This window comes from Mus musculus, chromosome 14, assembly GCF_000001635.26.
Source record: "Mus musculus strain C57BL/6J chromosome 14, GRCm38.p6 C57BL/6J".
NCBI classification, from domain to species: domain Eukaryota; kingdom Metazoa; phylum Chordata; class Mammalia; order Rodentia; family Muridae; genus Mus; species Mus musculus.
Window position 1 is genome coordinate 64778667 of NC_000080.6, and position 13868 is coordinate 64792534.

A 13868-nucleotide genomic window follows, 5' to 3' on the forward strand; every position below is an offset into this window, starting at 1 on the left:
CCGACAGCAGCTAGGGCCTTGCCGGCGTCCACTCCCTTCTCCACACTGCATCGGCATCTCACGTGGATATTGGGGATGTTAGGTCTCCACTTTTGTCCAGTGGGGTGACCCAGCTCACAGGGGTGGAACTGTCTTACACTGCCGTCACAGTGGTACTTCTAACGTTTCTGTAGGTGGATTTCCAGATCACCTGCAGAATCCTTTCCAGGTGGTAATTAGTAGTGAATGTTTGTGAAATGGGTACAACTGTGTTGAATGTTTGTGAAAGCTGCCGTTGAACCTGCTTTCCAGGTTAAGCTGTTACCTAATGATGGGTCGCGATTTCTGGGAGAGAGTGCATTTTGAGTTCTAAAAGCTGATTTTAAAATGGAACTTGGGGTTCCATTGAAATTTGTCAATTCAGAGTCCTGTGTATGTGTGTGACTGTGCATGTATCAGTGTGCTTGAGCATGTATGTGTGTGAGCATGTGTGTTTACATCTGTAATGATGTCTTCAATGTAGTTTTAACATGCACCCTTTAGTTCAGGATGAGTGTGTGTGTGTGTGTGTGTGTGTGTGTGTGTGTGTGTGTGTGTGTAAAGCATCTGTAATACTCCCTTTTTCAGCCTTTTGGTATTTTTTTTCTGTGCATCATTTTGTTCTTCAGGATGCCCAGGGAGTGGAGGAGCGAGAGGCACTGGCAAGGATGGCAGCTAACGTGGAAAACCCAGCATCTGCTGACTCCGAGGCCTATATTGAGAAGTACTTGAGGAGTGTGCTGGCCGTGGAAAACCTCCTGACTTTAGATCGCCTGCGTCAGGTGAGCGGTCAACAGCGCTGTGGTGGACTCCCATCTGGCCTCTATACTTGACTTTCTGGAGTCTGGCTTGAAGAGTTTACTCTCACAAAAACCACTGAGTGCAATGGGGTCATTCTGTTTTGTCAAGTCATGGCTGGTATTTAGAATGTAGCAAACCTTGAACCGTGTAAGCTGGAGTGCATCTCTCATATGGACCTCTCCTTGGTGTGTTTTCCAATTCCCAGGAAGTGGCCGTGAAGGAGCAGCTGACGGGGAAGGGGAAGCTGAGCCGAAGGAGTATCAGCTCCCCCAGCATGAACAGAGTGAGTCTCTCCTGCCGCTGCTCTAGAATGGTGTCTGCGCCCTCCTTCCTGACTACTCGTTGGGATGCCTTTCTTTCTGCCTACTCTTGTCACGCACGGCTGTGCCCGCTGTTAGACCCAGGATGCTTGCTTGAGTGTCATGGCCACACATTGCTTATTTGTCGTCACCACCTGCCCTGTACAGGATGGGAGGTCACAAATGTATGTGGAGCTTAAACCCCAGCTTTGCTGTACAGAGGAAGGAAATCATTTTCTGGGTTTTAATTATTTTTAAATTAGGAAGTTTGGTATATGTTTGCACACCAATCACTTGAAGGCCATTTAGGGTAGTATAAACGAGTAAAACAGGTTGTATTTTATATAACTATGGCTAAGATATGTTGATTTATATATATATATATATATATATATATATATATAGAGAGAGAGAGAGAGAGAGAGAGAGTTTATGTGCATATTGAACATGGAGATAATTATTGACAAAAAATGAGCCAGCAGCTCTTTATCTGCTCCTTATTTCTGTGAAGATGTGGGTATGGAGAGTAGGTGCGCTTTTGCCCTCAGCTGCTCTGCTTTGGAGGAACGAGCAGCTGCCTCAAATCTGTAAGTGTGAATGACAGGCAGGGCAGGTTTCCCCCTGGAGAGTCTGTGGGCGCAGAGGTGCAGGAGGCAATGTCTGCCCACCGCAGACCTGAAGTGCGGGGCCACTCTCAGGCATGTAGAAATGCCACTAGTTCCAGGTCCCTTCAGAAAGTTATTAACATACTGGCAAATGCAGAGATTTGGTATCTGGGGTACTATAATCTGCCGAAGGCCACCTTCGACAGGTCAGGTTCACTGAGAAGGGGCATGGAGTTTGTGATTAATCACTAAGCAGACTTTACTCCGAGGGAGTAAAACTTAACTCTCTGGGGTGGGGGAAAAAGTCTCTGGGGCTGGAGAAAAAGGTGGAAAATATCACACACACACACACACACACACACACACACATACACACGCACACACACGTTTATACATACACTCACACACACTCTCACACTCTTTTATTTGGTGGATAAAGCAAAGCAACTCCTACTGCTTATATCCCCCAGCAGAATCGCTCAAGCAGTGCAAAAATTACAATGTGGCTATATTCTATTTTTCTTTAAGCGAATGATTACAATGAGTAAAAAATTGTATGTTCCCTAATGCCTTTACATGACTAAATGTTTCATGTAATACAGATAAAAAACCAAATTATTCCCAAGAACCCACATACAGTCGTATCTAAGCAACTTGTTATAGATTAACAAAATGTAAGCAAGCAAGATATTTCTTTCTTGGCCAGTTTCTCTTACTGGTAGGCTGCAGTTTGTAGTTACAGAGAAGGGATCAATTGTTTCATTATTTATCTTAAAAAACAATCATTAAAAAATTTTTAAAAGAATCACAAATCTAAACTTTTATGTAAAAAACCAGTCAGTCATTACTGCTTTCAATCATCAGGGTGCACACCTACCAAGTTTTTTTTATCAAATCACATCAGGAAGCTGAGGGCAAAAAATGGGTACAAGAAAATAATCATTGCCTTGATCATCAGACCAGGCTCGGCAAGAAAGGCATGTCATCTAGTGTTAGCTGGGCTGTCATTGTTCTTGTTCCCTGACCTCAAAAAATCCCTGGCTCAACTATTGAGGGTGTGACTTTCTGAACATTAAATTGTCCCCCAAGATTTTCTGTATCAAAGCCACTAGCAAACACATCCTAACCTAACTTTTCCAACAGTCCACACCTCCAGATTCTTTCTAGGGGCGATGGATAGCACTAACAAGCTCCATCTCTACGTTCTTTCCGGGGGTGGTGGTTGAATCATTAATCTGTGCAGCAGCAATGCTGGAAAAAGATCAATCACTGTTATTATAAGGACCAACAACACTGCCCAGGAGGGGCTGGAAACCCCCTTAGAGTTTTCATACAGCTCACTGATTAGGAGGGGTGTGATGACTCAGGGTGGAGGGCAACAAGCAGAGCGAAAGAAACTCCCAACAGCCTGGAGTCCTCAGGACACATAGTCCTCAGAGCTCTGCCTCTCCACAGCACACTCATCGTGGTTGGTTGTACTGACCGGTGGACCTCATTCCATGAGTCCTAAAGCTGTTTGCTGTTTCTCTCACATGAGCCTCAGCAGTAATCTAAATAGTTTATTCTTAGACAAAAGGCTCAGGCCATGGCAGGATCCAGTGACATTAGAGTGAAATGTTTTCTGTTCAGGCCCAGTGAGGTGTCACCCCAGTGTTTAGTGGACATGAAAGCCTAGGGAAACTACCCATGGAAAGTTTCTGGAAACTGCTCAGTGGTTTTCACATCCCAGAGACTCACTAATCTGCAGTATTGGTCTTGGTTATGATTTTGTCTCACTGTCTCTCTGACTGGGAAACAGGATAACCTCAGATCACTGTGATCCTCCTGCCTCTGCCTCCCAAATGCTGAGATTAGAGGCACAGGCACTCAGGCCCTGCTTGATTTGATTTTCAAAGCAGGCTCTTTCTTGATGCTCTCATGCTTTTACATTAATCTCTTTTATCTCTTCCCAGTTGTCAGGAAGCCGGCAGGAGCTTAGCCCATCCCACAGTCTAGGCAGCAACAAGGTGAGTTGGCACTTAGGCTCCTCGCCTCTTTCATCTTCTCAAACCTCTGTACTTGCATATGTCTGAACCCTTCATACACACCTTGGTTTTGCAACATTTATTGGACAGAGTACCACATTGGTTTTTCTGATCCTGCCGTTGAGGTCCACTAACACCCTTTTATTAGAATTAAAAAGTTAGGGTTTGTTTGGAGCTAAGACGAAAGGATGGACCATCCAGAGACTGTCCCACCCGGAGGTCCATCCCATAATCAGCCACCAAATGCAGACACTATTGCATACACCAGCAAGATTTTGCTGAAAGGACCCTGATATAGCTGTCTTCTGTGAGGCTTTGCCAGTGCCTGGCAAATACAGAAGTGGATGCTCACAGTCATCTATAGGATGGAACACAGTGCCCAATGGAGGAGCTAGAGAAAGTACTCAAGAGCTGAAGGGGTCTGCAACCCTATAGGTGGAACAACAATATGATCTAATCAGTACCCCCCAGAGCTCGTGTCTCTAGCTGCATATGTAGCAGAAGATGGCCTAGTTGGCCATCATTGGGAAGAGAGGCCCCTTAGTCTAGCAAATTCTATATGCCCCAGAATAGGGGAAAGCCTGGGCCAAGAAGTGGGAGTGAGTGGGTAGGGGAGCAGGGCGGGGGGAGGGTATAGGGGACTTTTGGGATAGCATTTGAAATGTAAATGAAGAAAATATCTAATAAAAAGAATTTTTAAAAAGAGTTAGGTTTTGCTAAAAATTATCTTTCTGGTTATAATATTCCATTTACTTATGAAGAAGAAATTTCAAATTGAATTTATAATAGGAAAGCTATGCTATGATATAAAAATATTTATAATTGTTATTATTTATTAGAAAAAAAAGAAAACATGTAAATGCCAGTAACAGCTTTATGCAAACAGAAATGCACTATTGTTTGCTTAAAAAGGCCAGCACTTCTTGTAGTAGCTGCCTGATCTGGGTCTTACCCCTCACAGTTTGTTTTTGTCACTCTGAGGTGCCTGGCTAAGTGTTGGCGCTGTGCTGACAGGATGACCCTAGAGTACACTAGGAGTCTGCATTGTCATAGTGGCAGTGTGTTGTGGGGGGAGTTGTTCAGAATGACTCAGGGGTATGTAGGGAAATAGAGATTGGCTGATTGATGATAATTGTTAAGGCCAAGTAGTGTTCATGAGGCTATTTCTATTCTTGCTAATTATTCTGTATTTGTGTTTGACAGAAGGAGGCAGATAGATCATGTTGGAACTTGGATAGCATTTAGGGTTGCTTGGAATGGTACTGGGTGACTACACCTTTCCAGGCCATTTCTGCTGAGCACTGGGAGAGATGAGACTGAGTCTCTCGCAGCCTGTTTGCTGTCTTGCTTGAGGTGGAGGAACATCACATGTTTTTGTTGCTGGCCTGGCAGCTTCTCTTTTCTGGATTTCTTGGGGTTCCTGAATAACTTGGAGAAAATGGTGCTGTTATTTCCAGTTGCTCAGATTTGGCTTGTGTCATGGTTCTGTCTTGGTGACTTGGTCTTTTTAGTCTTTCCTATAGGCTACAGAGAGCTTGGTACAGTTTACAGTGCTCAGAGTTTGACACCTACCCCCTCCTCCATCCCTTCCCCTCCCCCACACCCGTCCCCAATGCTGTGGCTTTAGATAGCCTGATTTTCATGGTTGTCAGTTCTACCATGGAGACATCTTTGCATCCTCCTATGAATCTCGCAGTAAGCAACCTGTAAGTGCCACCTTAGGCTGTTGCTTTTGCCCCTGGGCCAAGAGGAGACCTGCTCTGTCACAGATGTCTGTGGTAGGTCAGGCAGATGGCAGCAGACAAGAATATTAACAGACCATGTGAATGGAAAAAAAGACCACAAAATAGCTCCCCATTTTCCTGTGCAGGGGCCTAAAGCAAAGCACTATAAAAGATGATCAGCACATGAATATTTCATGTCATGTCTCTCCCCAGTGAGAAAAGAATCCTGTTTCCCTCAAAATCATCCCTGTAGCCTGTTAAGGACATTGCCTGTGTCATTTTAAATGCATAAAATGGGTTATGAACATTTATAGGAGAGTTCTTAAGATGGACAGTGTTTAGAAGGTCAGAGGACCTGTTAGACTCTTAACCACAGCCGTGCTTACAGTGGCTTGGCACAGGTTACAGGGTAATCCTGATGGTGGCAGAGGAAGCCAACTGCACACTGTGCTATAACCACAGTACTACTACATACATGCACATGCACACAGGCACTTGGGCAGTATGCTCCATCTTGATTTCTCTACAAGGAAGTAGTTAATGGTCAGGGAGTTGGTCCTACAGATTTCAACCCAGATTTGGTGATGCTAAAAGTGCTAGAAAATATATTTTGAAATCATCAAAAATTATCCTCATGTTAGTTATGTCTATCTTGCAGGCATTCATGGGGTCAGTTCTAGTTTTCTCTTACTCTGTTTGCTGCACTCAGCTCTGCTACAGATAACGTTGTTGGTTATGCTGTAGATGAGTGCTGTAGGCTAGAGTGTGAAGTGTTTTATCCCAGAGACCACAGCCTAGCCAGAGTACTATGGTTTGTCAAAGAAGAGTCCATGAGCCAGCCCCAGCCTCTCTCCCCCTGTTGTGCTCTCTTGTCATGAGAATAGATTTCGTTCTTGGGAGCAAGTGGCATTAAGGAGGTGTAAGAAGGCAAGAGCGGGAGAGGCTGATTGAACTGGGGTTGATGGGGCTATGAGAACTTGTTGAATTCAGTTAGCAGAATGTATGTGTGCGCTCATGCTCGCTCATGTGCGTGTGTCTTTGAGCGCATGCACACACACACTTATTTATTATTTCTGATTTACTCTTCCCATGTTAAAATCAGAATTGTTTCACCAAAATTAAGTTGGTAAAGTAATTAAAGAGCTGGGTTATTCCCATCCCCTTAGAGGCTAAAGGAAATCCTCACAAAAAGTCTTCCAATTAAAATTATAAGATGTGACCATATTGAAGTGCTGTTTTTACTTACAGTTACAGGATGCTTTGCCTCTGTTTTAGAGACATTTTTAATAGATGCAATGAAAACAGATTCTCTATGACTGTCTACTTGTGGGTATCCCATGCAGAATTAATTTCAGCTTGTTGCTGGCCTTGGCACTGCAAAGCTGGCGATGTATAGAGACCTTCTGTAATACAAGGACAGCTGTCAACAAGTCTGTTTTCATACCTAAAGCCACTTTAGAGATGGCATTTGTATTAAGTTAGTAAAGTAGTGCTGTTGTCCTCTGAAGTGGTTTTGTTGTGGGATGCTTTTTGGGACCTCATGCATGCCAGGGAAGGGCTCTACAACTGAGGCATATTCCCAGCCTTCCTCAGAAACTCTTGGCAGAGTTCAAGTCAGCTGGTGTCTTGAGCAGGGTCGAGCTAACGCAGCTTCCTGGAACTGCCATCAGCTCAACTTTGGTTCCAGAGATGCTAAGCGTGAGTCACCCACTCTTCAGCTGCATCAGAGCTGCCTGTGGGCTGGAAATGACATAGGCACATCTTCTTATTTACTGTTTTGTCACTTTCCTGATCAAAGTCAAAGTCTTATACAGAAAGCCAAAAAATTATATTTGGTGGAAGAGCGGGGGCTGATGGGAGGATGGCTGGTGGACAGGGAGTGTACAGGGACCTCCTAGACTTGTTGGATTGGCTGTGCCTCTGAGTCTGGGGCCACTCCTAAAATCTTGAAAGGTTATTTTTTTTTTCTTTTTCTTTTCCGTTCTTCTCTTTCTTTCTTTCTTTCTTTCTTTCTTTCTTTCTTTCTTTCTTTCTTTCTTTCTTTCTTTCTTCCTTCCTTCCTTCCTTCCTTCCTTCCTTCCTTCCTTCTTTCTTTTTTTTTTTTTTTTTGAGTTCTGCCTTTTAGAACAACTAGTCTCAGTGTGTGGATCCAATTTCCTAGTATCTTCATGGCTGAATCTTAAGCTCACAAGGAAGCAGATATTAGGAATAGACTAGTCAGTCTTTGGGAAGTGCCATGTGGTGCCAGGTACTATGGCAGAAGGAAGGAGGTGCCATGCCTTTTTTCCTTCAGGTCTGAGCCGTCTGAGAGAGCTCAGAAAACTCCAGAGCAAAAATCTCAAAGTCCCCTCTACCCACAGCCTCAAGTTCACTCCCTTTGAAGTACATTTAACTGTACTTTGTTTTGTTTTGTTTTTGGTTCTGTTTTCTCCCCCAGCATTTCAGTGAAGGGAGAAACTAGCATAGCCAGGCAGGTCCAGTTTATTGCAAAGTCAGCACTTGTCTTGTCCAGCCAGGGACGGGGGTGGGGGGGGGCACACAACCATAGGCAGCCCTACCCTGGATGCTCCATTCATCTGTGGTGAGTTGTGCAGGGGGAGGAGAACCACATGGAAGGAGGTTTCTGTGCATCTCTAGGGGCTGGCAGAAAGGGAGGCCCACCTTGCTCTTCCTCAGATCTGTCCCTAGGAAGCAGAACCAGATCTCCAGGTACTCGGATCCTGACTCTGGGTAATGAGGCTGGGAACAAGTGGCTGTAAGGGTCTCTGTCTGCTCTGACTACAGGGACCTGTGTTGGGTGCTATGGTGGTCTCTCTGTGCCATTAGCTCATAGGCCTGCAGTGTGCTTAGGCTGTGTTTGGGTGTTGCCTGGACCAGTCATTTATTTATACTCAGAGTCTTGGGGTGTGAGGCAGGAAGAGCCACTGCTCTTGTTCAGCCTCCATGGGACATTGTGCACTGGGTGCCAGGAGTCCTGATTGTGCCCCAGGGAAGGGACACCTCCTTCAGTTGTTATTGGACAACTCTGTGTCACACAGCTTGGATGCTAAGTGCAACGCAGCTGCTCAGTTTCCTAAGATACACAATGTGGTTGTGTCAGCTGCCAGACAAGAGAGCCTAAGATATTAGAATAAATTTACTCTCTAATGAAGTAAGTTGTCTTCAGAACAACCTTGTATGAACTTGACTTCGTGAACAGAGATCTCAACACCTCTTCCACTGCTACTCTTGAAACTCCTGACCTTAGTGTTCAGATCCTGACGTGACTCCCCAAGGAACCTAAAGTGGGCAGCATCCCAAGAAGGATAATTAAGTTAGAATGCAAAAATTAACAATAAAAATTAACAGAAGAATGCAGTCTGTAAGGAAGTGTGTTACCTGTGGGGGTGTAGATGCCCAGCGGGAGCTGCGTTTCTTCCGCCCCAATCATGTGCCTGGAGTCTGTTTTCTGTCTGTTTCCTAATGACTGCTCAGAGAGAGCATCAGTGTTTTTTGTTTTGTTTTGTTTTAATGCCATCAAGTGCTGAGTGAGTTCTCTGTGGTGAACACGATTGGATCACTTAGAGCTTATTGATTTTATGATCAGTCCTTCAGCTGCCGCTAAAGCAGATGGATTCCTACTGCATGTAGGAAGTTGTGGGCTCTCCCCTCAGTGTTGAGCCTTCCAGGACTCACATTTCCACCCTGCTTCTCAGCAGCCCTCAGGACATCCTAATTAACCCTGGGTCCTTTGTCTGTAGCACGCTCAGTTAAACTAACATTAAAACTGTTACTTAACCTCAGTGAGAAAGACCTGAGTTATCACAGAACAAAAGAGAGCTTAAGATCTGCTCACAACTTGAGGCTCAGTACCAAGCTACCTCCCAGAACGGTGGGAAGAGGAGGCCCCGCCCCATTCTTGGGCTCCAGTTGAGGCATAGGAGTGAGGGTGTCATCTCCAGCCGCAGGAGCCAGGGCAGAATTTGAGGGCATTTATTTCTAAAGGAGCCTGTGTTGAGGAGGTGGCAGGATGCAGTAGATTTTGGGATTACTGGTTGTCGGTCACAGGTTGTAAAGTGGAGAGGAGTCTGCAGTGAACATTCATCTATGAGGGACTCAGCCCCATGAGCACATGGAAGCTTAAGAAGGAGTGATACAGTCAGACTTCCATCCCAGAGAATAGCGTTTTAGTAATGCTAGTAGGCTTTTTCTGCAGTGTTGAATAATTTTTTCTTAAATGTAGTTTTTAATTTGAAACAAGATGACTTACTTTTGTCCCTGTGCTTAATAGGGCCGGTGGGAAAGTCAACAGGATGTGTCCCAAACACTAGTTTCCAGAGGAATAGCTCCAGGCCCTCCAGCTCTCTCTGTTTCGCCCCAAAATAACCAGTCTCCTGATCCTGGTAAGTTTTTTTAATCTGCCAGTCACTGCCATGAAATTTGAGTATCTTTCAGAAAAAGGTTCAATCAGAATGTCCTGCTAGGTCCACACACAGACTATTCATGTCCATCAGAATGTCACCTATTCTTAGCATGTTGGGTGGCATGGTTTGGAAGGGTGGTGACGTTACCCTGTATTCTTCTGATAAATTACCCTGTGACCCTCTTGTCTTCTTACTGCTCAGCTTGTTTGTTAATACTTATTGTCCATTTGTGGTCCATGATGACTTTCAGCTTTTACGTCCTCATATCTGCTAAGTTTTGCTATCAAGATTGTGTTGGCCTCACACAGTGCTTTGGAAATCTGTTCTCCTTTCTTTTGTGCATGGGTTTCTGTGTGATTGGTAATACATACTCCTTAAATGTTTGACAGGATTACTTAGTGATGCTGTCTGAAGCTGGCATTTTCTTTGTGTAGAAGATTTTGAATTATGACTCAAGTTTTCTTTAGTGTGGAGTGATCTCGACTTTTGTGTTCCTTATCAGACTGCTTCCTAAGTCCTAGTTCCCAAAAAGTTTTTGGTATTGTCTAGGTTATTGTTTATTCTTATAAATGTTACAGTATTTACTCTCACTGTTCTTGTTAAGATTCATAGTGAGGTGTGAGGTGCACATTTTCCATCCCAGCACTGGGGAGGTAGAGCCGGAGGATCCCTGTGAGTTCAAGGCCAGCTTGGTGTTTGTACTGAGACCCTGTCTTGAAAACAAACCTTCAAAACACCACAAGCAAGTGAGCACGCAGAACCAAGCACACCCAAAAACAGAGTTCTCCTTCCTCTAGAGCAGAAGTTAGTCCTCAACACTGGCAGGAGCCATGCACACTGGAGCATCACGGTTGCTTTAGTTACTGCTGTTTAAATTGGTAGATGCCAGCTGTGGTGATCTTTTCCTACTAATGATTTTAGTGATGCCTGTAGTAGTTTATACTGTGGGATTTGCTTCTAAGTGGCTCTTGGCAAATGCAGAGCAAGTGTTATGTGCCATTGTTTTCACTTTTCACTCCGACAGGACTGGGAGGCGTGGCAGCCTCTTACTTGAACCCAGTGAAGTCCCTGGTGCCACAGATGCCAAAGCTGCTGAAGTCTCTCTTCCCTGTTCGGGATGACAGAAGGGGGAGACACTCATCTCCCCTTGCACACCAGGTGAGGAAGCCACAGTGAATGTTTCCCTGAGCTGTTGTGGTTCTGAAGCTGGAGGTAGAGGAACAGACCCGTGAGGGCATTGGTGCAGCTTCTGACCCTGGCAGAGCCTGTCATAATGCCTCTCCCCTCTTTCCAGATAGCAGCTGTTTGCACATATTGACACCCCATCCTTTCTGCTCTAAACAAAACTGCCAAGTCTGCTACTAATGTGATTCATGTGCTATCACTTAGTACAACAATCGTCCAATTTATGAAGGTGCACTTAGTGTTGTTTGTGTTGCCAAGTAGAAAATGTAATTCTATTTTTAATTCTTGATTTCACTTTTCAAACAATCTTGAATCATAATTCACCCCACCCTCAATGTCCAGTGGACAATCAGTTCTTTGACTCAAAGTAGTCACTTGTCTTCCTCCTGTTTAAAACACTTTGTGTGGCAGTGGAGCGTTAGAGAAAATGTTCTAGGATTTCCCAACAAGCAGGAAGCTCCTTTCATACGGTGGTGAAAGGAACCCACTTGGAGATGCAGTTTGTAGTCATGGAGGCTTTATCTCAACAGAGAATGTTAAATGAGATTTATTTCTACTCATTCAGAAACATAAGCCATGCAGGTGCAGCTGTTGAAGTGGGTCTTAACACTAGCTCCTCCATATTTCAAATGTCCCAGTGTCAGGAATGTAGGTCAGGAGCGTCGGAGGCAGAGCGATTCTTAAGGGCTTCTATGAAGGCATCTTCAGGAGAGATTGTGTTGGCATCAATAAGTTATTCTGTATGTAGAGAGAGCTTCCTGCCCAGTGTGATACCAACTTGCACATCAGCACACAGAGCAGATGGCAAAGTGAAACACAGTAATTTTGAAAATGTTTTCAAGGACATGTAGCTAGGCAGGTCAAAGGTCATTTGCCGTTATTGAGATGTGTCTGTGAATGGAGGGCGCAGGCAGGCAAAGCTGACTTTCCCAGGGGCTCATCACTGTGCATGCTATGCAGCTTTAAACTGGTCATTGTTTCATCAAGTATGATGGGAGGGTCTCTGCATTACTAAAGTATATGTAAAGAAATTGCCCTTCCCCAATCTGCTCTGGTGACCCAAAGCCCATATGGGACAGCCACCATGTCTTCTGCCTTCTGTAAGTACTATGGTGACATTACATGGAGCTTGATGACCACAGTTCCAGCTGCTCTTCACTGCAGTAGTTGTCTAGATGGCAGGGGAGGAGTCATGTTGAAGACAAGCAGCTTTTCTTTTCAGTGATCAGCGAACAAGTCCAAGCCCTGGCTGCATGGAGAGCTCATGAGAGTGAGAGGAACAGCAGCCTGTGAGAGACAAACCTGATGGGAATAGAGAGGCAGTCTGTCATGTCCAGGTGACAAGAAATGTATGAAAATATAAATTAACACTGGGCTTGGTGACCGTGCCTTGTGGTGTAGCTAAAACATTAACAGTGATTTGTGAAAACATCTCCCTGGGGCAGATGCTTCCATATCCTCAAGGTTGTAGTCTCTGTCCTCATATGCATAAAACCATAAGCCTTGTATCACCAACAGCAAGTCCTTCTTGGTGGCCTGTCCTAGGCTGGGTGTCCGGGTACCTTCGTGGCCTTCTATATTTATCCACATTTAACCAGTTTCTTCCCCTGGGTAGCTCACTTCATTCTGTTTTTAAACTGTTCATATGAGGCAGCTGGAAATGAAACCAAAGTCTGCACTCTTACTGTGGCTTATAGCACCCTCCAGCAGTGAGTACCCTCCTTTAGTCTGTGTATGCTGCCTGCCAGCTCTGTGCCATTCTAAGACATCCCACTCCCATTTTATCCCACGAACACACCAGCACATGCCATTCAGTTTCAGTCTACCTCTTCTTCCAGTGCTGGTGGCAACCCTGTTTCTCCTGCTTTGGTTTAGAGCCATACTGTCATGGAGGCCACTTAGTGGAAGCACAGTTAAGTGCATCCCAGCCCTCTTTGTGAGCCAAATAAAAAGAGCAAACCACCCCCCACAGATACACATGCCTTTTTTTCCTGGGAGCTTCTAGGTTTTTGTTTGTTGACTGTCTCCCTGTGGAATATAACTACAGTGGGCAGGGCTCATTTGCCCTGGATCATCCTCATAAGATGGAGATATAAAGTTGTCTCATTGTCTATTTGTATGCAGATGGAGATGTGGCCCTGTGTGGACCTCTGTCACATGTGTAGAAAGCACTGTTTGTAGGTTAGCGATGAGACAGGCACAACTGAGTGGGGTCTTGCGGTATCAAGACATATTTGTGAACTTTCCTAGGTGGATGGACATGCCATTAAAACAAATTCCTGAAGCTCTGATTTTTCTCCTGGGATTCAGTTACCCAAAATGCACTGCCTCCTCTGCTGCTCCATCCAACCCCTGAGCTACTGCCTCAGTCTCTCACCTTCCCCCACTGCCTGCTAAAGCTCTGTGGGATGGAAATTCTAATTGCAAGTGACAGCGTCAACATTAGTTTTCTTGCAACTTGGGTCACTTGAAATGTGCTCTGTGCTGCTGCTCCCTGGGTGTACACCCTTGGATGGGGCTTCAGTGCCAGCGCGCCTGGCTCCTGTATGTTCCTCTTCCATTCTTCACTCTCTTGGAAGTCTGATTGCATACCTGGTGGTTGAGATTTTGACTTAAAAAAAAAAATCCTTCCATGTGGTTTCTTCAAGAACTGGGTCATCTTTTTTTGTGGCCTTGGCCTCTGACCTTTTGTGTTCTGCTGGTAGAATCCAGGGCAAGAGTGGTCCATGCTCTTGAAGGCCTACCCAGTCTTAGCAGTTCTGGGTTAGTTGGCCCGCCGCCTGTGGCAATGCCTTCATCTTTGTGTTGT

General features: G+C 44.9%; 1 protein-coding gene across 5 annotated transcripts in view; it reads left to right on the forward strand.

Moving 5' to 3' along the window:
* Kif13b (kinesin family member 13B) overlaps positions 1-13868 on the forward strand; it is a 157127-nt gene that overhangs the window by 126175 nt on the left and 17084 nt on the right. For all 5 annotated transcript variants that reach the window (XM_006518622.3, XM_006518619.4, XM_006518620.4 and 2 more), the window contains 5 exons: positions 648-800; positions 1025-1102; positions 3676-3729; positions 9742-9853; positions 10899-11032. In XM_006518622.3, the coding sequence (XP_006518685.1) occupies positions 648-800; positions 1025-1102; positions 3676-3729; positions 9742-9853; positions 10899-11032 (531 nt within the window). The remainder of the gene's footprint in view (positions 1-647; positions 801-1024; positions 1103-3675; positions 3730-9741; positions 9854-10898; positions 11033-13868) is intronic.